Source organism: Procambarus clarkii, chromosome 8 (genome assembly GCF_040958095.1).
Source record: "Procambarus clarkii isolate CNS0578487 chromosome 8, FALCON_Pclarkii_2.0, whole genome shotgun sequence".
In the NCBI taxonomy this organism is placed as follows: domain Eukaryota; kingdom Metazoa; phylum Arthropoda; class Malacostraca; order Decapoda; family Cambaridae; genus Procambarus; species Procambarus clarkii.
Window position 1 is genome coordinate 12,354,388 of NC_091157.1, and position 27,456 is coordinate 12,381,843.

The 27,456-nt window shown below is 42.6% G+C and overlaps 1 protein-coding gene across 1 annotated transcript in view; it reads left to right on the forward strand.

Annotated features, from left to right (window-relative positions):
* Positions 1-14,147, forward strand: part of LOC123759762 (paired box protein Pax-2-A-like) — a 71,659-nt gene extending 57,512 nt beyond the window's left edge. Inside the window, exons 5-9 of the mRNA XM_069319174.1 lie at positions 3,295-3,401; positions 3,615-3,757; positions 6,840-7,223; positions 11,535-11,639; positions 13,190-14,147. Coding sequence (XP_069175275.1) covers positions 3,295-3,401; positions 3,615-3,757; positions 6,840-7,223; positions 11,535-11,639; positions 13,190-13,380 — 930 coding nt within the window. The 3' untranslated portion in view covers positions 13,381-14,147. The remainder of the gene's footprint in view (positions 1-3,294; positions 3,402-3,614; positions 3,758-6,839; positions 7,224-11,534; positions 11,640-13,189) is intronic.
* Positions 14,148-27,456: the final 13,309 nt, after the last annotated feature.

A 27,456-nucleotide genomic window follows, 5' to 3' on the forward strand; every position in this document is an offset into this window, starting at 1 on the left:
TCGTAGAGAACGCTAACAGTTATCCACTGAACCTGCTATCTTGCCTCTGGGCCAGTGGTGAGCCATCAAATCACTTTATACTCAAAGTCGAATTTACCTGAATGTTGAATATTGGTGTCAGCTCTCAAATGAATACAGCTTCGTGTGTTCGGAGCCTCCTTCGGAGCCTGAGAGTGGTGTTGCTTATATATAATATATATATATATATATATATATATATATATATATATATATATATATATATATATATATATATATATATATATATATATATATATATATATATATATATATAATATAGTAAAAAGGGAACACTGGTCTTCCTGAGAGAGCAATACGCGCCCAGGAGATCCGTCTCCCAGTGGCAGTATTTGGCAGTATTACACATGCAGGAAATATACCCCGGGGGCCTCTTAACTTGTCGAATTTGAATGGGAGCGATTTGTTTTCTTAAGACAAACATAAAACGCGTTTCCCAAGCTGACCCCTGGACTCGGGCGCGGCCCACAAGCTTCTTCTAAAGTCGAAGACAAAGAGATCGTATTCCGCCGTCGTGAAGAAAATGGTGGAAGCTCAGATGTCCTACAGCAAAACTGAGCAATAAAACAGATTTATGACACCTTGGCGCTGTATATCACCCAAACAAAGCCGTCTATATCTTTCATAACCTCCTTGCCGAGGGAGTCATTTGTAATCCTATTGGTCAATTCTTGATATGAAGCCCAGTCAAAGACGGCCAATCAGACCTCTTGGATCATATTCCCGGTCACGTGATAGCCAATCAGAGGCCTTATTACCTGCTTGGAAATTCCAAGAGGCAGCGTGCCAATCTCAATTTGTTGAGGCAGCTGATTTATGAGCGAGTTACGGTCCCTTTTATTTGTCTTCGGGCGGTCCTCCTTCGGCTTTTATTTGCGCGGGGCTCGTAGCCCTCGGAGTTATAGCGCAGACATTTTGGTTTATGGCTGATGGTGGAGGACTCCCGCCCAGTCACAGCCGGCCGTTCTCCCTCCCTCCCTCCCTCTCTTTCTCTCTCTCCCTCCCTCTCTCTCTCTCCCTCCCACACTCTTTCCTTCCCTCCCTCCATCTCACTCTCCCTCCCTCAGTCGTATCCTCCGTCTTTGTAGTTCAGTTCCACTATCTCTACCTTCCTCTCCCTCTGTGTGAATGGTCTAATGTCACTGCTTATGTCATGGTCAAGTGCCAGTACCTTTCCCTCATGGTCGGCTGCCAACACTCCTCCCTCATGGTCGGCTGCCAACACTCCTCCCTCATGGTCGGCTGCCAACACTCCTCCCTCATGGTCGGCTGCCAACACTCCTCCCTCATGGTCGGCTGCCAACACTCCTCCCTCATGGTCGGCTGCCAACACTCCTCCCTCATGGTCGGCTGCCAACACTCCTCCCTCATGGTCGGCTGCCAACACTCCCTTTACAGACTAGCCGAAGGTTCATTGAAGCATTTCCTGCTGACAACTGCTTGACTAAATAGATCATGCATTCCAAGCACTGTCACTCACTAGAGCGTCTGCTGGGCGTCTGCTTGGTGGCTCACCACACCTCTGTCCGCCATCACAGTCATGGGTGTTGCTCACTCGCTAGTAACTCCCCTTCCTCTACACACACACACACACAATAAGCTCAGGAACCATTGACAGTTGTGAGGCGGGACCAAACAGCCGGAGCTCAACCCCCGCAAGCACAATTGATGAGTACAGTTGCGCTCGCTCCTTATATGATGATTTGGAGTCTTTGTGCTATCATTGAATTCTTGTTTAGGCTATATATTTCAATGTGGTTTTTACTAGTCAATTACAGGGCTCTGCACAAAGTTTGTATTGAATAGGAAGTTGCGAGCGTTGACAAATGTCACACACTGGTTAAAATAATAAAATTAAACGTTGTTTTTTATGGCAAAAGTTCATGCTGGTGAAGTAACTCCATTGACGGAAACACCTTCAATATCAACTCATTCATCGAATTTCATGTTTATTCTCCCGACCGCAAATGCCACTCTGGTACCAATTTTGAGGCCATTGCCTCCATTGTGTAATAACATAGAGTATTGTAGGAGTTGTTATCCCGCAGTCTGTCAGCGCACCGTAAACTACACCCACTTATTTCCACCTTCACTATTTCATTCCTCTCCGTCGTTCACACGAAGGAATCAATGTAAAATAATGAGTTCCCCGACGCCCAGCGGTAATAAAGAGGGCCTCGGAAAACACAGACTACCCACCATGCACGCACTCCATCATAATCAACGACTTGCCACACCGAAAGCTTTCACAGCTACAGCGATCACGTCCACGGCCCTCCCAGATACTTCGATCAATTCACTTTGCTTAGGGGGTTCGATACCTCTAAACGTTATTGTCGCTAGTGCCCCCTACCAGGCCTGGTAGCTATCCTAGTCGTCCCGTTTTCTGTTGCCAAGCGTTACGTTATGTAGTTACAGCACGGCTTATAGGACTCTGGGACGACAAGATAAAACTGTTTTGTATAATTATAACGACTGAATAGGAAGCACGGGATTTAGTACTGCAAATTAACCGGAAGAAGTTTATAGTAGATGTGGTTTATATTTAGACTTTAAAAGAAGATACATTAAGTCAAATTTCAAGTGTATTTCACTTGTTTGTATCTGGTGAGAGAGAGAGAGAGAGAGAGAGAGAGAGAGAGAGAGAGAGAGAGAGAGAGAGAGAGAGAGAGAGAGAGAGAGAGAGATCAGCCACGTCACTCGTCACGGCTGAGGAGCCTCACGAATAACTTAGTATGAATATAAATTGGATATTGAGGCACTGAGTTGCCTAAACAATAAAAAATGAATGGGTGTTGCAAGTGGTACTACCGTCAGCCGGGGTATGCACTCGGGGCCAGAATGACACATGGCCTCAGAGTAAACACACTCACCAGCACGTAATCAAAGGACACCCTGTAAGGTCTCCCCCCCCCCCCCCCCCACTACTCTCCTTCAACGACCTGTGCCATTGTTTGAACGCGCTCTCGCAGCAATATTTTTTTCAATCGATGATCATTTCTTACTCTTGAAGGATCTGGGGATAGCCGTGTTTGAGATGTGAATAATAGATCTTAAGTACCTTCTTGGAATGTGCTAGTATGTGCCAGGGTAACTCGTGAGGGAATAATGTTTTACTGGTATGTGTACTTGACCTCTTACCAGGTGTCGTGGATAATTTCGGACATATTTGTCGTTTCTTGGTTTGTTTTCATTTTTACGCTTCATGCGAATCACGTTTTTTAATAACCTTTTTGTTTATTATTTCCCGTGCAGATGTTATGGCCGAAGCAGTGGTCGACGTTGAAGACGGAGGAGGCGGCCAAGACGCTTTTGCCTGACCTAGGAGGAGGAGTTCCTGGAGGAACGGCGTCGCCTTACAGGTGGGTCCTCTCCCAGCAACGCCCTCCTCTACATCTTCTTAATGTCCTCAACACTGTTACAATTTAATATTTTCATGATATTTTATGAATTTATCTCAGTAGCATTTTAAAATTTAATATACCTAAATGCAATACCAAACGGATATACAATGCAAACATTTGTGTGTATATACATGCAATTAATCATTGACTGATTAATATTCATGTCAGCAGTGTTCAATCGTTTGTGGATCACCCGACGAGTTACCCGTCCGTGTCAGCCGCTTCCATCTCCACGGACGCTCTCTACGAGACTATGTCAATGACGCAATCCAATAGTAACCATGTGTACTCGCCTCCGCTCGCCACCTCCCTCGGTAAGTGGTCCCTACGAGGCGGCGCCCTTCTCCATACCTCCGTTGGTAAGTGGCCTCCGGAAGAGCTGGTGGTCCTGGTCTTATGTTCATGGTGATGGGTATGATGGTCCGTAGTTCCAAAAGTCCTGGTTAGATAGAACTCTTTAGAGCAAGGCAAGAAGTAAGCTCAAGCAAAAGAGAAGACTTCTTCTGAATGGAGAGTGAGACAGAGCTCTAACTCTCTGCACTTCTGGTTGGCCTCCTACAGGTAGCGCAGGTGGACTCACGCCTCTCACACCCATCACTATGCAAGACGTGAAGCCAGTCCTAGCGGCACCTTCAGTCCTTGATACCAACGTCTCTCAGTACCAGCAAGGTAAGGCTCTCATGCGTGCCACAGGCGGTACCTCGCGTCCTGGTATAATCTTAGCATACATGATATGTTCTCATGATATAATCCTGCTCTTCTTATCCATCATGGCTAATGCGGCCTCCGGGGAACTTGGTTTAATCATTGGCCATAATACCACAAAACAACCATTCTGTTACCACCTCCACAAGAACAACCATTCTGTTACCACCTCCACAAGAACAACCATTCTGTTACCACCTCCACAAGAACAACCATTCTGTTACCACCTCCACAAGAACAACCATTCTGTTACCACCTCCACAAGAACAACCATTCTGTTACCACCTCCACAAGAACAACCATTCTGTTACCACCTCCACAAGAACAACCATTCGCGTGTTCCGACAATTGTTTCACACTCGTTACCTATGTTCTTAATGCTCATAGACAGATATTTATATATAAATGACACGGGGTTTACATCAGGAATTAATATCGCATCTCGTGAGTAAATCTTGGTGACATACTTAAATCATCACCCGGCACATCTTTCTAGAGTCGTCCGCCCTTGCCACTGTGCCAGCGGGAATTGCCTCTAAGAATGGGAACCAGCCCCCAAGTTTGGCCATAAACTCTGGGAATCACCGACCACAAGTCCGTCTTGGAGGTTGTTAAGTCAGCAAGTTGGCTAGGGACTCATCGCTCCATCTGACGCAGACTTAAGTTCTTGTGGCAGTTTCTTGCTTAAATACAATATTTTGTTTACATTAGAGAGCTCAAACTTTACCAATACTCCTATTTAATCATTAAGAGGCATTAGGATGGTAGAGAGGCCATCTGGGGGGGGGGGGGTGCCTGTCACTCAACACACCCAGATCGTCAGCTGGGCGCTGTGTCTGCCGCGTCTCAGACCAGCAATAATGTCCCTGAGAAACTCCCGCTACTCCGAACTCAGATTCGATTATAGCAGGAAGCAGGAAGACTATTCATATTTTCCATAATTCCCTCTTCCCCTCTCTCTCTCTCTCTCTCTCTCTCTCTCTCTCTCTCTCCTCCCATCTCCGTCATTCCTCTTTTTCTCCGTGACTCAGACGTCAGTTAGCCGGCAGCCATTTTAGAGAAGACCTTTCCTTTTTATATTGTGTTTTTATTTGACCTCTCGGCAGCTTTAATGGCAATTCCACTCCCCAGTCACCAGTAGTAGTATGTGGTCGCAAATTTAACCGAATCATATTTCTCCACCCAACAAATTCCCTAATGATATATTACGGTCTAGTGAACCACACGGGTAAGATATCCTGGGCTGGGGAGGGTAACTCATCTTACGTCCGCCAACAATGCTCCAGACAATGGTGGATTTTACAGTCGCGAGCTGGTATTCAGCCGCGGAATTTTATCGCAGTTTCACTGCCGTGAAAAGCGGGATTCTGTGAACGCTTTGATTTATTGTACCAGCTGGCACCACCTCAGACGAATAAGACAGTGTGAACAATAACGCTAAACTCAAACTGTAATTCCTCTCACACAAAACGTCAGGCACTTAAGAATAGCGATGTCAATAACCTCACCTGGTACCAGTTCCGTCAGTCAAGATCAGAACTGCACTCTGAGATGAACTCTTCGCCACTCATGCGTTCCGTCTGATGAATGAACGGCGTCACGCACTCATCATGAGTTACAGGCTCATGGCTGCTTCCTTTACCTAATCCACTCTGCTTTATCTCATTCACTATTTCACCTAACAATGTCATTAGTTTACAACTCATTATTAGTTTCCTGATTAAACACTTGTTCAACCACTTTATTCACACTTGACGAGAGGTGTCTGGTGACTGTCAGGCGAGGCTAGCTTGAATTGTCAAGCAATCTGTCATAACCTTGGTATATAGGCCTCTCCCCTTCACCCAGTCCTGCATGAGAAATTAATCTGTCCTTGAGTATGTTTAGTGAGAAAAGGAACTGCAGCATGTGTGGCAGCTAGCATGACCCAGCATGGAGATACTAACACCACAATACTTTGTTTTGATTTGGAGTAAATGTTTTATATTTGACTTAAGCTTCAGTTTAGCTCAATATGTTCAGTAGCCTCATTCATTAAATCATTTTGCACAATACACATTAGCATCTGTGCACAAATTTTGCACTTTGCACTTTGCACTTGTAGAATGTACCGAGAGGATGCAACCCGCCTAGTACAGGTGCATAGATTATTTTACCTTTATATCCTAATGACATGAGCAGGTGGCGGTTACAGCCTCATGACACACAACAGAGTGGCACCACGATTGTGGCTCCGTTGTCACTCTTGCCATCTCTCCATGACAGCACATCGTGATGAGTGCCACGTCTTGACCGCCTCTTGCTCTGTTATGTACATCTGTAGTTAAAGGTGCATCCTGTAGATAAGTCAGATTTACCGTAGAACCATCATCGTCCTTTCTGTTGGAACAGGCTTGACAATTTACTCTGCCTAAGCACTTATTTATATCCCTTTGGCAGAGTTCTTGTTTGGTCCCTTTAACAGAACAGATGACAGCTCATTCGCTAAATATCTTGAATGCTCTCAGAATGATCTTGTTGATTTATGGTAAGCTTCCTGTAGACTATTGTAACACATTCGTGAAGCTTAGCATACGAGAGCCATTCTGAGAGATTATTGTTTACGAGGAGCGTGGTGACAGAGTAGCTAGTGCGTTGATTACGGCTGTTGTGGAGTGTGTGTGTGATGGCCAGTTGTTGTCTGCACGTCAGGAGGGACCGTCTACACGCCCCTCAGCACCCCCCAGCCCACCTCCAACGCCGGCTACACCAACTCCCTGGCTACCCACTACCCGGAGCAATCGTCAGTGTCGCCAGCCAACTGCAGCAGCGAGAGTGTCGCGCCCCTGGACAATCTGGTGGTGGCGCCTTGCTCGTCGCCGCTCAAGGCTGACACGCCCTGCACCACAGCCCTCACAATCCTACAGCCCGCCTCACACGCCCACGCTGCCACTCACCACGCCCATGTATCCACTCATGCGCATGCTCCTGCCCACGTGCACTCCTCAACGCATGCCCACGTACCCATGCACGCCCATGTAGCGGCCACCCCTGAACCAACCTACACCGCTCTCCCGCCCATCACCCATTACTCAGGTAAGTGTCCCTTCTGCACCCGCACGCACTCCTGCATGTGTCCACGTGTCTCACTGTGTCCTGGCATGTTCACTATGGCGACGCCACACCACAGGCCCAGCACTCCACTTTGTAGCACAATGTTCTCCAGCGACTCCTCCACCACTTTGGTGACCACTCTACCAGTATGACGTGAACTGTTCAGTCTTCTTCAGACACCTCTCGTCTTAGTGTAGCCAAGGGCCTCTCCATCTTCTGTTTCCGTAGGCCTATACTTACTTCCCATTACCACGGTAATTACATTTTATTTTGTCTCATTTTTAAAACTTGTGTTTAATTTAGAATTGCCTAGAAATATTTGCCAATTTTCCTTCCTCCAAAAATGTCCACATTGTTTGTGTGAGCCGGCACTTCCCGAGTGATGAGTTGATAAAGTTGCCTACATGAGCTCATACTAATGCACCGTGATTTGTTGACTTAAGCAGTTCATAACCTAAAACGTTCTCCAATGAGTGATGCAAATGATTCGACTGTGACTCACATGGGTCAGTTATGTGTCACATGACTTCGTTTTAAGACATTTGAAACTATTACGACTCACATTAATCAGTTTTGACTCACATGAATCAGCTATGACTCTTATAAACCAGTTACAACTCACTTGAATTAGTTATAACTCACACAAATCAGTTACGGCTCACATGAATCAATTATGAATCACATGAATCAGTTACGACTAACTTAAATCAGTTATAATTCACATGAATCATTTACGAGTCATATGAATAAATTACAACTCACATGACTCAGTTACGGCTCACAAGAACCAGTTAAACCTCACATGAATCAGTTATAATTCACAGGAATAAGTTGCGTTTCACATCAATCTGTTACCCCTCTCATAAATCAGCTACGATACGATGATTGGCTGGGAAAAAATAAATACTGAAGTTGGAAACATCCAATGGGAAACACTCCTACGTAAGGCATAGAATAATTGACTGCCAAAACATGTGCCTTTGCAGAGGGTCACGAAGAGGACCACTCTAGAGAGAGAACGCAGACTACAAAAGAAGAAAACAAAATAACGGAAATGCGTAAGCAGACATGACTATAACGTCAAAGACAAATAAATTTCAACACGGAGATCCAAGGAACAGAGCAGACGCTTAGGCGATCATACCAGTCTGAAATTGACACAGAAAGCTATACAAGATGTAAAGAAAAAGCCAATATATGTTTTCACATATGAGAAATAAATATAAACAGTATTGGACTTATACATGCAATTGAAAGTTTATTCGGAGAGAATGACAAAGGAATTAATGAAATCCTAACAGAACAGTAATTGGCTATGTTTAGCCTCATACTGGTGGTATGAGGCTAAACAACATTAAAATGGAAGATTCAAATAGCTTCTTTATGAACGATATCCAAGCCTCGAACAATATAACATATTAACATGAACACAGCAGACTTTTGAAAGATAAATAGACAACTTGCCTATACACTCAGCCCCAGGTTCTGACTCCTGGAATTCAGCAATGATAAAGAAATGTTAAGTACCAGTAGCACGAGTGATCAATGTAATATGGAGGAAAAACTTTGATACAGGTGAGATAAATAAAGCACTTAAACCAGTAGATATAGCTCCACTGCACAAGGGAGGTAGTACAGCTGTGGCCAAAAACTATAGACCAGTCGTACTAACATCACACATTAAAAAAAGCGTGATTAGGCATCAAATCTCCAGTTTTATGAACATCTGTGAACTTCACAACCAAGGTCAACATAGATTTATAGCGGAAAGATCCTGTCTTTTGTAATTATTCAACCACTATGACAAAATTACGGAAGTATTAGATGAAAAACAAAATGCAAATGTTGTATACGAGGACTTTGCAAAGGCATTTGATACGCGCGACCATTGAGTGATAGCCTATGAAATGAGATCAGTAGAAATAATGGGTAAAATAAGGCGTTGGATTATCAACTTTTTATCTAACAGAATGCAAAGAGTAACAATAAATCAAATCAAATGAAGTCCGAGTACAGTGAATAGCTCTGTACTCCAGGACAAAGTCCTAGCACCACTGATTTGTATCATTTACATATCAATATAGACAAAATTACAAGTCACAGTTTCTTGTCATCCTTTGCAGATGATACAAAAATCAGCATGAAACTTACTTCTGTAGAAGACAATGAGAAACTTCAAGCAGATATTAATAAAGTGTTCTATTTAAGCGACGGAAAATAAAATTATGTTTAACAGTGATAAGTTTCAGATACTTAGGTATGGTAGAAATTAATTTAAACGAAATACAGAGTACAATATACAATCAGACCTACCCATAGAAGGAAAACAAAATGGAAAAGATCTATGAATTATGTTGATTGAGTACCTGATAGCGAATGAACATAACCAAACAAGCATAGCGTTAGGCAGGAAAATGATATGATGGATTTTATGATCAAATCCAGGGATCCCACCGCAATGTTGATACTATTTAAATCAATGGGGCTGTCCCACCTTGAATACTCGGTTACTAGCTTCCGTTTTCAGTCCAGGAGAGATTTCTGTATACAGAGTGAAATACGCATAGACAGGATAAAACACCTAACTTATTGGAACCGTCTCAAAGTTCTCAAAGTTCTTCATATATTAACATGAAGATCGTCTTTGGAAATGAGACGAGAGAGGTATCAAATAATATATACTTGGAAGAAACTGGAAGGCCAGGTCCCAGATTTGCACTGTAAACTAACAATATACTCGAGTGAAAGATACGGAAGGAAATGCAGAATAAAACCAGTGATGAGCAGAGGTGCCATAGGCACAATCATAGAGTACTGCCTGAATATCAGAGGTCTACGGCTGCTGTATTCTCCCAGCAAGAATGCGAAATATTGCCGGAACAAAGGTGGACTTTTTCAAGAAGCAATTAGATTAGTTTCTGCAAGAATTGCTGGACCACCCGGGTTCTTGTGGATGGATATGTGGGGCCTGCGGGCCGCTCCAAGCAACAGCCTGTTGACCAAGTTATTACAAATCGAGCCTGGCCTCAGGCCTGGTTCGGGGAGTAGAAGAGTTAACTCCTGGAACCCTTTCCATGTACAAAACTCATATGAATCAGTTACGACTCACATGAATCAATTCTGAATAACACGAATTAGTTATGACTATCACGAATCAGTTACGACTCACATGAATAAATTATTACTCACAAGAAACATTTTCGACTCGCATAAATCAGTTGTCTCACATGATTCAGTTGTGACATATATAAATCAGTTTTACGACTCATATAATTCTAAATAATAATCCTTGTATATTATGTTGGGGTCAGGATTCCTGTTCCCAGCATAATATATATATATATATATATATATATATATATATATATATATATATATATATATATATATATATATATATATATATATATATATATATATAAGAGCCTAATATCAATAGGCTATGACTCACATGGATTAGTTACTACTCACGAAGATCAGCCTTGACACCAATGAATCAGCTTCGAATCACATCAACCAGTTACTACTCACATAAATCAGTTGTGTCCAACCACTTGGGCTGGACGGTAGAGCGACGGTCTCGCTTCATGCAGATCGGTGTTCAATCCCCGACCGTCCAAATGATTGGTTACCATTCCTTCCCTCCCGTCCCAAATCCATATTCTGACCCCTTCCAAGTGCCTCATAGTCGCAATGGCTTGGAGCTTTTCCCCGAAAGTTCCCAGCCCTTCCCGACACTTAAAATTTGATAAACTCATCCATATATATATACTAGTCCTCCCTAGAGCAGCCTACACATCGTCAAACACATTTCCCCGGCCAATATTATATAATCGCTTAATAGATATGTCAACAAATCCGATGTTTCTCTCAGTTCCTGTATAACAACGTGCTCAGTTCCAACAACTTAGAACAAAACTTCACAAACTCACTCATAAATCTTACCGTTGACAAGTTACGATCAATCTCCATCCCCGACACTTTATGTATACCTCACAGGTATCTCTCGTGTCACACCGGCAAGTTAATTGGTCAATACAGAGTAAATTCGTGTCTCTACATGCACATGTATATCTCTATATGCTTATGTATAGTGTGTCCGCGTCTCTTCAGGTGTGTTCAGTTTGTTCAACAATGTGTGCCCCCATGTGTTGTGTATCCCTACATGTGTGCCCCATGTTCTATGTATCCCTACATGTGGTTCCATGTACCCCTTTATTCCTTCAGGTGGGCTCACGTACACAACATTTTCTCAAAGGTGTGCCCATGTTGAATATATCCGTGTGCCAACAGGTACGGCCAGCATAGGGGCGATGACAGACTACACATACACGTCCCCGTACACCCAGTACTCGTCGACGTACCCAGCTTACGGCTACGGCACCGGAGGGCTCCTTAGTAAGTAACTGTGAGTATTGATGTTCCTTATTCTTTGGTTCCTTGTGTTGCCGTTATTGCTCCCCCGGATATCCTGGAGGAGTCTTGTGTTTGGCTGGTCCTGTCTTGGTTTGTATAGCGTCTTAGAGCCGCCTTAGAGAGAAAGTCTGCTTCGACAGAGATAGCTTACGATGCCAATAAGAGCCCCGATACCAAACTTGCATTAGTATGTGAAGACTGATCGAGTTAAAAAAAAATCCAGTTTGGCAGCAGGATGCTGCTTTTGTAAACTTTCCTTATTAAGTCTACTCATAGCCCAGTCGATAGACCTTCGGCCTCACACATATGTGTGGATCCACGGTTCGAGTCTCCTACAACCCAGGTGAATGGGACTGATCGATTTATATTCTAATTAAAACATTGCAAATATTAATACGAACATTAATTAATAACTAATTAATTAATAATTAAGCTATTCATATTTTTGTTTAATTAATATACTCTGTTATACATTTCCATGTAATGTGTGTCATTCGAATCACATTTGAGGTTTACTAATAACAAGAATATTTTGAAGCCTAGCGCTTAATTATGCGTACGACAATAATTAACATATTGGAAAATTCCTCGGTTTGAAATGTAGAGTTGAGCTCTATTGGTAACATTTTGGAAATCCCGTAAATGAGCATTTGACACTAACCACAAATGGGGTGATTAGGCCAAATGCCTTCCTCTCTGCCTTCGTATCTCCAGACGTTAATCCTGTACGAGATTTGACTCCTTGTGAGAGATGTGGTTCTCCACTTGTCAGTGGGAGTTTGGGGCTCTATTGTTACCCACAGGTCACCTTTGTAATGTGGGGCTCTATGGTCACCCACAGGTCACCTTTGTAATGTGGGGCTCTGAAGTCACCCACACTTTGTAATGTGGGGCTCTATAGTCACCCACAGGTCACCTTTGTAATGTGGGGCTCTGTAGTCACCCACACTTTGTAATGTGGGGGCTCTGTAGTCACCCACACTTTGTAATGTGGGGCTCTATAGTCACCCACAGGTCACCTTTGTAATGTGGGGCTCTGTAGTCACCCACACTTTGTAATGTGGGGCTCTATAGTCACCCACAGGTCACCTTTGTAATGTGGGGCTCTGTAGTCACCCACACTTTGTAATGTGGGGGCTCTGTAGTCACCGTCTGATTCAGGTGTCTTCGACGCAGTTCGACGAACTTACTAAAAAAACTGTATTGTCAGTTACGGTTGATTGACTTCATAAATGGCTCGGGCAGAAAATAGCTAATTTTGATCATTTTGGTGAATTTCTTTATATTATTTATGTTGTTGAGTTTCTATTGAATAGAAATTGGTTGCCATTTTCATCATTTATTTCGTAGTTTGACGTTTTCTGTTTTGATTTTTTTTAATGGCTTATTATTTATTTACATAAGGTTCACTGCATATTTTTTTATCATTCTTAACTGTCAACACGTTATGGCATACTAAAGGCGCTTGCATGTCCTGTTTTAACCGTCTTACCACAAATAAATCATCTCGTTTGTTTCATGTCTCTCCGCAGACATGGGGAACTACAGCGGCTCCGGTAACGGTGGTAACAACAGCGGCGGTGGAAGTAACAGCAACAGCAGTACCAACGCCAACACTAACAACAGCAGTAACAGCAGCAACAACAATGCTGCAGCTCGGCTACGCATGCTGCAGTCGACGCTGGGCTCCTCGGCGTGCCTAAGACAGGACCGCTGCACGTAGTGCTGTGTCTCCACCTCGCTATAGTGTCCGTTGACATGCAGATGTCCGGTTTATCAAGACATCTGTAATACAGCAGGCCTTCGTTACTACACCTCCTGTGCAATGACTGTCCAGTATGACTTAGTGTGAACGAGAGAGACGGAAAGGAAGCTCATAAGGAGGAAGGAAGAAAGATGAAGACGAACTTTGATAAGTCTCTGTGATCGCCGCGCCAGGAGACGTCTAGTTTAGCTGAGTGCGTGTTTAAGGAGCACGGACCGATCTCTAGCTAGGATACCAAAGAACCACCACTCTCAAGTCACGAGCTTGCTTGAGTCAGGGTCTTGCCGGACTCTTCCTTCTTCAGGCACATGCACACACACACATAGGAGAGAACCTCATGAACCCCAGGCATTTAATTTTGTACATAGCACTCCCTCAGAAGGGCCTTCCTAGTGTGTCTGAAGGAGGCAAGCAAGGGGCGTGGAGACCCTGACTCACACAAAGACACACCTTTCCACTCTGGGCGCGGGAAGCCGTCCTCCTGTCGTAGGATGACGGGCATCTCCCTAGCGCCAAAGACTTCTCCTATCCGCTCTTGGTTTTCATTGGGGTTGATCACTGTCCTGGACCTAGATCTACTGACTCGTGTTTTTGGCATCGATCAAAAACTTTCTAAATCCCTGTAACATTAAGATTTATTTTTTCAGCAAAGGCGCCTGTGAAATGGTGATTCGATTACCTCTATATATACTTAATTATATATATATATATATATATATATATATATATATATATATATATATATATATATATATATATATATATATATATATATATATATATATATATATAATATTTACATATACCTCTCACACGGTCAGAAGAGGCTAAGAACGACAACAGAATATAGACTGTGTTCCTGTTAGTAGGTTGGAGGTCCGCCCCATTACCTCTGAAGACTGTTTACCAAAGAGGCGTCTTCTGGCTTCTGCCTCCTTAGCCTGTTTGTACCAGGCGATGTTTAGTCAGGTGGACCTCTCTTGTGGAGGTTGCTATATGTTTCCTAAGTCTAGGAAGCGGTTTTGTATAGACAAGTTTTTAAAAGGACAAGTTGAACTGTATTAAAAAAAAATCCTATTTATAATGTCTGCAAAAAATAAGGAATTAGGTAGGTCGTAGTGTTAAGGAGAGTTGGGAGTAAGAATGATTTTTTACGCTTGTTTTTTTTATTTTTATTTATTTTGACCGTTGTTACTGAGTTTGTGTGTACAGTATTAACCCGTAGTGTTACTGCTCGCAATATCTAGCAGCCCCCATCTTCCAGTCACAAAGTATTACATAAAATGTTTATATTATGCTAATTGTAACCGGTATTCCTAGCCAAGTACCGGTTATTTTTGTATTTCGTAGATTCAGTACGGATTTCTTGTAACAGCCACGTCACCTACGGGTCACTCCAGACCTGCTCGTCAGGATTCTTACTTTTACACAACCATCATAAAAGTGGCGTCTAAGCTTTATAAACGGATGTGTACCTAAGCATCAGGTAACAGTTTGTATTCCCATATGGCTAACTAAACTAGTCTCATTTATTAAAGAAAAAATTAATCCCTATTTTTTTCTCCCTGATGAGTATTATTCGCTCATAAAAACTTAAAAAAAAAAAAACTCTTGCTACATCCGAATCTGTATTGATCGAACTCTACTTGATTCTCAAGGCTCATGCTCTAAGAAATATTTCTTAACCTTTTCCAAAACGACACTCAAAGTGTGATTTGGTTCAGAGTTCGGGGCCTCACATAATTGTTTCGGAGCGCAGGCTGTTGGGTGTGGTCTTAGGCTTTTATGAAAATTGATCTGTAGCCCTTTCTTGCGCCTCCACTGCATTCTTCTTGTATAGGTAAATTATTATTATTATTATTATTATATATTTTTGACTTCGTTTATGCACATCAACATGTAAAGTCACTGTTGTTCACTATGATTTTGTTGCTTTAATTTTGCTCTGAAATTTTTTTATTAGTTCTTTTCGATAACAGTTTTTATATATATTTTTTTTCTACAACCTTCAAAAAGTATGAGTAATATGCATCAGTATGTTCCAAATATATTGGTTGCCAGTTTATGTATTGCTTGTAAAACACAAACGCTATGGCGAAACTGAGAGTGTCTTCCAAGACTTTGATGTAAAGCAGACTGTTTGTATTTCAACTGATGCTATTTGAGTCACACGTTGAACCTACACATTGATGTATGCAGCAACTATAGGTAGTTATAGAAATAAAACAACTGCAGTTTATAATATAACATAGTCTCATTATCCACAATGTAATCACAAGAAACATCTGTCAGAAAGAAAAAATATTGACAGAAAATACATCTATTGATGTAATCTGTAAAAGACATTTTGACAAAACATAATTTTTGTCGATTAATAGAAATGCAAAACTTTAAGTGTTCTATAAATGTCGAATGTCTTATAAGGGATTTGAAGTCTCGTAGATACGTTATTTAAGTTTTTAAATTATGAAAAATTTATATAATATAAAGATTTATATAATAAAATTATACAATAAAAAATTATTTAATACATATTTAAAATTATTATATTAAAATTTTAAATTATGTTTTGTAAAAAAAAAACGCATACAACAATTAAGATGCTAGTTTTTATACTTAAGAGATAATGGTGTTAATCAAGTGGAATATATTATGATCAGTTGGGCCGGACGTACAGTGGCGTGAGACGTGGAGCGCCGCCGCACACACACACACACAAACATCCTACCAGCAAGAGGGCCAGAAAATAAGTAAAACAAAGCAATACTGGCACCCCTTCCATTATTACCATCATTGTCCACGCTATCGGGCAGGCTGCTTCCTGATTGGCTGACTGGTAACAGCTGTCGACCAATCACGGCAGCTCCTTCCGGCTTATGTCTTTAAGAGGGCACTCTTGCAAACCCTGTAGGTTTTGGAACTATTTATGCCGAGGAACATGGAGGCTTTCTTCTGAGATTTTTCTCCTGCAGGAGGAGAGAAGCGGTGAACTGGTTTAGAGATATTATTTTTCCTTATATTAATAAAATAGTTTTTGTGTTTCCTTTATGTCTTGTGAGTCTATCCTTTTACCAAGGCAAGAAGGACATTTTATATTAATATAAACCTTTTAATTTATATATAACCTTGTAAAATAACCACTAAATATTTTCATAATACACAGTCAACAACCAATCTTTTACTAGACGCAGTGATAAACTAAATCACATGAGATGGTCATTAAAACTGAAAGAAATCTCGGCATAAGAGTTGATGCCAGACACTTGCAGGCATGATATCAACGCCTCATGGGAGTAGCAGCATGATACAACATCACGACTAGTAGTGTCGTAATGGATCTTGCTCATGCCAATGAATTTCAAGCAGGCAACCTAGTTGATATCTGCGAGTTTCTATGGATTATAATCGGCGTGGCGGGTCGGTTCGTAACTTGGTGGGCCGCGGGGCGGGAATACCAGGGTTCCCCCTCCCCGCGCGCGCTGAGATCGATGGGTGAGGCGGAATCATTGCCACATTCCCCTTGACCGAGGACTCACGGGGGCTCTTGTAATGCATTATGCTTCGTGGCTGTTTCTCGGGGAAGGTGTACCACGCACACACACACCTCGTGTAGGCACGGTGGTACACTCCCTGGCACTCATTGACAGTGCCAATAGAGTACCAGCGAGGGGTAAATAATGATTACAGAGGGAAAAATCGGGAGCAGTGGTCGAGGGTAAGAGAGGGGAAAGTGTGTGTGTGTGTGTGTGTGTGTGTGTGTGTGTGTGTGTGTGTGTGTGTGTGTGTGTGTGTGTGTGTGTGTGTGTGTGTACTCACCTAGTTGTGCTTGCGGGTGGTTAAGCTCTGGCTCTTTGGTCCCGCCTCTCAACTGTCAATCAACTGGTGTACAGGTTCCTGAGCCTATTGGGCTCTATCCACCACATCACTGCCTAATGCATTCCATTTGTTAACTACTCTGACACTGAAAAAAATCTAACGTCCTTGTGGCTCATTTGGGTACTCAAGTTTCTAAACGTGTCCCCTTGTTCGCGTACCACCCGTGTTAAACAGTTTATCTTTATCTATCCTGCCAATTCCTTTGAGAATTTTGTAGGCAGTGATCATGTCTCCCCTAGTTCTTCTGTCTTCCAGTGTCGTGAGGTTCAGTTCCAGTAATCTTTCCTCATAACTCATTCTTCTCAGCTCTGGGACTATCCTGGTGGCATACCTCTAAACCTTTTCTAACTTATTTTTGTGTTTAACTAGATGTGGACTCCATGCTGGAGCCGCATATTCCAGCATTGGTCTGACGTATGAGACATACAAGGTTTTGAATGATTCTTTACACAAGTTTCTGAAGGCTGTTCTTATGATCGTTACCATTGTAAACGCCGCTGATGTTATCCTTTTGATGTGGGTTTCAGAGGACAGGTCTGGTGTGATATCAACCCCCAGATCTTTCTCTCGTCCTAACTCCTGAAGGATTTCCTCTCCCAGTTGGTACCTTGTGTTTGGCTTCCTGCTACCTACGCCTTTATTCATCATTTTGCACTTGCTCGAGTTAAACTCTAGTTGCCATTTGTTGGACCATTCCTTCAGTCTGTTCAGGTCATCCTGTAGCCTCTTGCTGTCCTCTTGTCTTAATCTTTCTCACAATTTAGCATCATCAGCAAACATTGCGAGGAATGAGTCAATACCTTCTGGAAGATCGTTTACATATATCAGAAATAGGATGGGTCCAAGTACAGAGCCCTGTGGGACTCCGCTGGTGACATCTCGCCACTCTGATGTCTCCCCCCTCACAGTTACTTGCTATTTCCTATTGCTTAGATACTCCCTTATCAATTGGAGCACCTTACCAGTTATTCCAGCTTGTTTCTCCAACTTGTGCAAAAGCCTCTTATGGGGTATTGTGTCAAAGGCTTTCTGACAGTCTAAGAAAATTCAGTCTGTCCACCCTTCTCTTTTTTTACTTATTTTTGTCGCCTAGTCATAGAATTCTATTAAATCTGGGAATGCACAATTTCCCATGCCTGCATGAACCCATGCTGATGGTATATTTCAAAGCTCCTTCTCTCCAGATGTTCTACGAGCCTTTTCCTCACAATCGTCTCCATCACCTTGCATGGTGATGGAGTGAAACTGGCCTGTAGTTCAGTGCCTCTTGTCTGTCACCCTTTTTCTATATTGGGACTACATTAGCTGTCTTCAATTTTCCAGTAGGTAGGTCTCTTGTTTCCAGTGAGTTGTTATATACCATAGAGAATGGCAAACTTAGTGCTTCTGCACCCTCTTTTAGTATCCATGGTGAGATTCTGTCAGGCCCAACAACCTTTGTCACATTCAGGTCCAACAGACTCCTTTTGACTTCATCACTGGTGAGCTCAAATGCCTCCAAGGATGCTTGGCTTACCGCCTCCTCTCTCAGTTCAGGAACTTCTCCTTGCTCTATTATGAAGACCTTGTGGAATCTTTTTGAGTTCTTCACACACACCTCCATGTCATTCTCTGTGTATCTTCTCCCCTTTTCTCAGTATCATCACTTGTTCCCTCACTACTGTTTTTCTCCTGCTGTGACTGTGGAGCAGTTATGGCTCAACAGTTCAGGTTGGGTATTGGCTTTACTTGCAATGTCATTTTCATACTGTTTCTCTGCTTCTCTCCTCACTCTGAGGTACTCATTTCTGGCCCTGTGGTATCTTTCCCTGATCTCTGGTGTTCTGTTATTTATGTAGTTTCTCCATGTTCTTGTGCTTAATTGCTTTGCTTCCTTACATGCCTGACTGAACCATGGACAGTACACACACAACAGGCAGGCAGGAGTAAAAGGTAAGGTACTCCACTGGATAAGAGAGTACCTAAGCAACAGGACACAGCGAGTCACCGTCAGAGGTGAGATCTCGGAGTGGCGGGGAGTCAGCAGTGGAGTCCCACAAGGATCAGTCCTTGGACCTATACTGTTTCTGATATACGTAAATGATCTTCCAGAAGGAATTGACTCGTTCCTCTCGATGATTGCTGATGACGCGAAAATTATGAGGAGGATCAGGACAGAGGAGGATAGTATGAGGCTACAAGATGACCTAGACAAACTGAAGGAATGGTCCGACAAATGGTTACTAAAGTTCAACCCAAGTAAATGTAAGGTAATGAAATTAGGAGGAGGAACTAGGAGGCCAGTCACTGGATACCGAATGGGAGATGAAGTCCTTCACGAAACAGAGAGAGAAAAAGATCTGGGAGTTGATATCACGCCAAACTTGTCTCCTGAAGCGCACATCAAAAGAATAATATCAGCGGCCTATGCGAGGCTGGCTAACATCAGAACTGCTTTCAGAAACCTGTGTAAGGAATCCTTCAGAACCTTGTATACCACATATGTAAGGCCAATCCTGGAGTATGCGGCCCCAGCATGGAGTCCGTACCTAGTCAAGCACAAGACGAAGCTGGAAAAAGTTTAGAGGTATGCCACTAGGTTAGTCCCAGAACTAAGAGGCATGAGTTATGAGGACAGACTACGTGAACTGCACCTCAGGTCGCTGGAAGACAGAAGAGCTAGGGGAGACATGATCACCACATACAAAATTCTCAGGGGAATTGACAGGGTGGACAAGGATGGATAATTTACGGGTGGCACACGCACAAGGGGACACAGGTGGAAGCTGAGTACCCAAATGAGCCACAGAGACATTAGAAAGAACTTTTTCAGTGTCAGAGTAGTTAGTAAATGGAATGCATTAGGAAGTGATATGGTGGAGGCTGACTCTATACACAGTTTCAAATGTAGATATGATAGAGCCCAGTAGGCTCAGGAATCTGTACATCAGTTGATTGACGGTTGAGAGGCGGGACCAAAGAGCCAGAGCTCAACCCCCGCAAACATAACTACGTGAATACAACTAGGTGAGTACATGTGGAAACTTAGTACCCAGATGAGCCACAGAGACGTTATAAAGAATTTTTTCAGTGTCAGGGTAGTTAACAAATGGAATGCATTAAGTAGTGTTGTGGTGGAGGCAACACAGTTTCAAATGTAGATATGATAGAGCCCAGTAGGCTCAGGAATCTGTACACCAGTTGATTCACAGTTGAGAGGCGGGACCAAAGAGCCAAAGCTCAACCCCCGCAAGCACAAATAGGTGAGTACAGATAGGTGAGTACACACCGATATACCAAATGACAGAAGGCCCAGACTTGAAAATGATAGAAACAACATGGCCACCATTAACATAATAGAGAGCAGCTTCTGTTGCTAGCAGGAATGGATCTGGACTACTAATCATGGGAGACTTCAACCACGGGAAGATAGATTGGGAGAACAGAAACCCACATGGAAGACCAGAAACATGGAGAGCTAAGCTGATGGGTGTGGCAACAAGGAACTTTCTAAACCAACACATCAAGGGACCGACAAGAATGAGAGAAGATGAACCAGCCATGCTTGGTCTGATATTAACCCTAAATGAAGGGGAAATAAGGGAAGTTGGATGCACCCTTGGGAATGAGTGATCATAATGTATTGATCTTTGAGTACCTGTTAGAGCTAGGATTTATCTCCCCCTCCAAAAAAAATGAACTAGGAAACAAAAAGCTGGCATACCCAAAGGGGAATTATGAGGAGACGAGAAGTTTCCTAAGGAAAATACCATGGGACACAGACCGCAGAGATAAGTCTGTACAAGACATGATGGACTATGTCACACAAAAGTGTCAGAAGGCAGTAAACAGGTTTATCCCGGCCCAAAAGGAAAAATCCGAGAAGCAAAAAAAGAATCCGTTGTTTAATAGGGCATGTATGGAAGCAAAGGAACTGAGAAAAAGGGCGTGGAGGAACTTTCGAAATATCAGAACACCAGAAAACAGAGAGAGATACCAGAGAACCAGGAATGAGTATGTTAGTGTGAGATGAGAAGCAGAGAAAAATTATGAAAATGATATAGCAATCAAAGCCAAGACCGAACCAAAGCTACTCCACAGTCACAGCAGGAGGAAAACAACAGTGAAAGAACAGGTAATGAAACACACAACAGGTGAGGACAGGTATACAGAGAATGACAAAGTGGTGTGTTAAGAACTCAACAAGAGGTTCCAGGAGGTCTTCACAATAGAACAAGGTGAGGTCACTGAGGTAGGAGAGGGAAGAAGTAAACCAGGCGGCCTTGGAAGGGTTCGAAATTACGCGAGATGAGGTCAAGAGATACCTGTTGGATCTGGATGTGAGAAAGGCTGTTGGTCCAGACGGGATCTCACCATGGGTGAGATCCCGAATACGGAGATCCCCGTATTCAATAACTCATCCCTTTGTGTGCATTTTACATCAATAAACTTATTTCAATTTCAATTTCAAGACGAAGCTTGAAAAAGTTCAGAGGTGTGCCACTAGACTAGTTCAAGAACTAAGAGGCATGAGTTGCGAAGACAGGCTGCGTGAAAGGCACCTCATGACACTGGAAGACAGAAGAATAAGCGGAGACATGATTACTACCTACAAAATTCTCGTAGGAATTGACAGGGTAGATAAAGATAAAGAGTTTAGCACGGGTGGAACGCGAAAAAGGGGACACAGGTGGAAACTGAGTACCCAAATGAGCCACAGGGATGCTAGAAAGAACTTTTTTAGTATCAGAGTAGCTAACAGGTGGAATGCATTAGGCAGTGATGTGGTGGAGGCTTACTCCATACACAGTTTCAAATGTAGATTTGATAAAGCCCAATAGGCTCAGGAATCTGTACACCAGTTGAGTGACAGTTGAGAGGCGGGACCAAAGAGCCGGAGCTCATCCCCCGCAAGCACAAATAGGTGAGTACACACACGCACACACGCGCGCACACACACACACACACACACACCAGGAAGCAGCCCGTAACAGCTGTCTAACTCCCAGGTACCTATTTACTGCTAGATAACAAGGGCATCAGGGTGAATGAAAGTTTGTCCATTTGTTTCTGACGTAACCGGGGATACCAGGCCCCGTGTACTCACCTAGTTGTACTCACCTAGTTGTGCTTGCGGGGGTGAGCTCTGGCTCTTTGGTCCCGCCTCTCAACCGTCAATCAACAGGTGTACAGATTCCTGAGCCTATTGGGCTCTATCATATCTACACTTGAAACTGTGTATGGAGTCAGCCTCCACCACATCACTTCCTAATGCATTCCATTTGTCAACCACTCTGACACTAAAAAAGTTCTTTCTAATATCTCTGTGGCTCATTTGGGCGCTCAGTTTCCACCTGTGTCCCCTTGTGCGTGTGCCCCTTGTGTTAAATAGCCTGTCTTTATCTACCCTATCAATTCCCTTGAGAATCTTGAATGTGGTGATCATGTCCCCCCTAACTCTTCTGTCTTCCAGCGAAGTGAGGTTTAATTCCCGTAGTCTCTCCTCGTAGCTCATACCTCTCAGCTTGGGTAATAGTCTGGTGGCAAATCTTTGAACCTTTTCCAGTTTAGTCTTATCCTTGACTAGATACAGACTCCATGTTGGGCTGCATACTCCAGGATTGGCCTGACATATGTGGTATACAAAGTTCTGAATGATTCTTTACACAAATTTCTGAATGCCGTTCGTATGTTGGCCAGCCTGGCATATGCCGCTGATGTTATCCTCTTGATATGCGCTGCATGAGACAGGTCTGGCGTGATATCAACTCCCAAGTCTTTTTCTTTCTCTGACTCCTGAAGAATTTCCTCTCCCAGATAATACCTTGTATTTGGCCTCCTGCTCCCTGCACCTATCTTCATTATATTACATTTGGTTTGGTTAAACTCTAATAACCACTTGTTCGACCATTCCTGCAGTTTGTCTAGGTCTTCTTGAAGCCTCAAACAGTCCTCTTCTGTTTTAATCCTTCTCATAATTTTGGCATCGTCCGCAAACATTGAGAGAAATGAATCTATACCCTCCGGGAGATCATTTACATATATCAGAAACAAGATAGGACCGAGTACAGAGCCCTGTGGGACTCCACTGGTGACTTCACGCCAATCGAAGGTCTCACCCCTCACCGTAACTCTCTGCTTCCTATTGCTTAGGTACTCCCTTATCCACTGGAGCACCGTACCAGCTACACCTGCCTGTCTCTCCAGCTTATGTACCAGCCTCTTATGCGGTACTGTGTCAAAGGCTTTCCGACAATCCAAGAAAATGCAGTCCGCCACCGCCCTCTCTTTCTTGCTTAATCTGTGTTACCTGGTCATAGAATTCTATTAAGCCAGTCAGGCAAGATTTACCCTCCCTGAACCCATGTTGTCGATTTGTCACGAAGTCCCTTCTCTCCAGATGTGCTACCAGGTTTTTTCTCACGATCTTCTCCATCACCTTGCATGGTATACAAGTTAAGGACACTGGCCTGTAATTCAATGCCTCTTGCCTGTCGCCCTTTTCGTATATTGGGACCACATTCGCCGTCTTCCATATTTCTGGTAGGTCTCCCGTCTCCAGTGACCTACTATACACTAGTAGTGTGTGTGTGTGTGTGTGTGTGTGTGTGTGTGTGTGTGTGTGTGTGTGTGTGTGTGTGTGTGTGTGTGTTAACTCTCTACGAAGCTGTTAACTCCTAGACCTCACCCTACTAGCCATTGGTTGTCTAATATATACTGATTCACTTGGTGTTCGAGTTTTCGAACCTGTGTGCTTGCGTTCGTGTGTTCGAACCTGTGAGCTTGCGTTCGTGTGTTCGAACCTGTGAGCTTGCGTTCGCATGAGCGTAAGAGTGTCCTATCCACAAGTTTTTAACTAATTAATAACATTTTCATCATTTATACATTTATGATAAAATATTTAAATAAAAAAAAGGAAAATATATGTTCAGACAATTTTGAACAGACGATGTTAAACTTGTAAACAAGACTTGTCAGAGATCAAATGCTGACCTGATAAAAATTAATGAAAGAAAAAAAAAAGGTTGTTGAATTACTTTTTTGATCATATGAGTCATCCATATGCATAGGGAAAAATTTCAGATTTTATTTTCCACCTGCAAGAGTTCTTAAAAAGTGAAGTGCAGAAATGTCACAAAATCAGAAAAATGCAGGTCAGTCACACACACACACACACACACACACACACACACACACACACACACACACACACACACACACACACACACACACAGATTGTAGACTGCATTTTCTTAGACTGTCGGAAAGCCTTCGACACAGCACCCCATAAGAAGCTGGTGAATAAGTTGGAGAAACAGGCAGGAGTAACTGGTAAGGTGCTCCAGTGGACAAAGGAGTACCTAAGTAATAGGAAGCAGAGAGTTACTATGAGGGGTGAGACCTCAGATTGGCGTGAAGTCACCAGTGGAGTCCCACAGGGCTCTGTACTCGAATCTATCCTGTTTCTGATATACATAAATGATATTCCAGAGGGTATAGACTCATTCCTCTCAATGTTTGCTGACGACGCCAAAACTGTGAGAAGTATTAGGACAGAGGAGGATAATTTAAGGCTTCAAGAAGACCTGGACACACTCTGTAGAGTTTAAAGTAGTTTATACAGTTGTAGTAGTTATAGAGTAGTTTATTTCTCTGTAGAGAAATAAATGGTTGTTAGAGTTTAACCCGAGCAAATTTAATGTAATGAAGAGAGGTGTAGGAAGCAGGAGGCCAGATACAAGGTATCATTTGGGAGATGAAATTCTTCAAGAATCAGAGAGAGATAGTCTTGGGGGGGTTGATATCGCGCCAGACCTGTCCCCCGAAGCCAATATCAAGAGGATATCATCAGCGGCATATGTCAGGTTAGCAGACATAAGAACGGCCTTTATAAACTTGTGTAAGGAATCATTCAGAATCTTACATACCACATATGTCAGACCAATCCTGGAGTATGCAGCTCCAGCATGGAGTCCATATCTCGTCAAGCATAAGACTAAATTGGAGAAAGTTCAGAGGTTTGCCACCAGACTAGTACCCGAGCTGCAGGGTATGAGTTACGAGGAGAGACTACGGGAACTAAACCTCACGTAGCTGGAAGACAGAAGAGTTAGGGGGGACATGATCACAACATACAAGATTCTCAGAGTTGATACGGTAGATAGAGACATTATAAAAAAAAATTAGTGTCAGAGTAGTTAACAAATAGTTTATTAATATTATTTATATATACAAGAGTTCTTACATTCTTGTAAAGCTACTAGCACACACAGCGTTTCGGGCAATTCCTTAAACCTAATTTTTACCCGGAATTCGACCCGCCAAATCGTTTAACAACCAGGTACCCATTCACTGCTGGCTGAACAGAGGCTACAGTTAAGGATTGGCAACCGATCATTCCTCCTCGGCCGGGATACGAACCCAGGCCAAAGTGCTCGCGAAGTACCGAGGCGAGTGTTTTACCACTCCGCCACAGGGACATCTAATAGAATGCACTAGGAAGTAATGTGGTAGAGGGAGGCTCCATACACAGTTGCAAGTGCAGATATGATAGAGCCCAATAGGCTCAGGAACTTGTACACCATTTGATTGAGAGTTGAGAGGCGGGACCAAAGAGCCGAAGCTCAACCTCCACTGGCACAACTAGGTGAGAATAGCTAGGTGAATACACACACGCCCACACACACGTGAATTGATAAAGGTAGTATTCACGAGCGAGAGAACAAAAGAGGACTTGTTACCAAGGAAGAGCAGACTAGCAAATGTACAGAAGTTCGAAAAAGTATTCCTGCAGAGGAATATGACAAGGGATGAGAGAATGAGGGCAGCAGCCGCGAGGAGGGAGCGCAGGAAGAAAGAAAGTAATCAGGGAGCCACAACTCTGAGCTCTATAATCCCAGAGGGGGAATGGGGAATCCTCCACAAGCAGCTCAACAGACATAGTGAGAGAAGCACCACCTTCACCCCTCCACCCTATGGATGTCCTACTGGCCCCATCCCCTGGTGTCCAAAGTGCCCACCTCAGCTTCTTGCTTCTTGGGCTGCTTCTTGGGGATGCGTGTGTGTGTGCTTGTGTTAGAGAGAAATATATGAAGTAGAAATAATAGAGGAAAAATAAATTGGTTAGAAAGGAAATAAAAATTGGTTATAAATACATTCTACAGATAATTTTTCTTTTAGTCAACCTCGAACAAATTTGACATTTGGAGAAATCCTCTTCCAATTAAACCAAGATGGAAGAGCACTGGTTAAAGGGATAGAAACCCTAAATAAGAAAATAATCAACAGGGAATATGCTGTCATATTTAACGAAACATGTCTAAATGCAAACCTGCTGCCAGTATACACCAATAAATATCTCTATATTTATCTATCTCTATGTCTAGATATCTAAATCTAGCTATCTTTATCTATGTCTATTTCTAGGTATTTATAATTATGTCTATCTCTGTCTGTTTCTCTCTATACGTGTGCTAACAGATACCTTTGTGTTATCTGAGAGATACCTGTGGATTAACAAAAATATATCTATGTACAAATAGAAAAATGCCTATGTTTTAACAAAGAAATCTGTGTATTAAGAGAGATATGTGTGTGGGTTAATAAAAATATACATGTGTGATAACAAAGAAATTTGTTAACAGATACCTGTATTTTACCTGATGATACATGTGTCTTAAGAGAGATGCATGTGTTTTATATATATATCTGTATGGTAACAAAGATATAAATGTGTATTAACAGCGATAACTATGCGTTAACATGGATATCTCTCTGTAAACACACACATATCTGTTGTGTTAACATTATATATATATATATATATATATATATATATATATATATATATATATATATATATATATATATATATATATATATATATACATCCTCCCCCAACAAAAATCCTTCCAGTGCTAAGTCAACTCTCGTACCAGGAACGATTGAGGGCCACAGGGCTTGCAACACTGCAAACCAGACATGACAGGGCGGATCTCATTGAAACTCATAAAATACTGAACAATTTGGAGGATGTTAATTCGGACAATTTCTTCCAAAGGTCAGATGTGACACAAACAAGGAAGCTCGTGTTGTTGGTTTCAAGCTCAGCAAGCCGCAGTGTAGGACTAAGAATGGCAGATGCTTTTTCACCCACAGGGTTATGAACCCATGGAACCG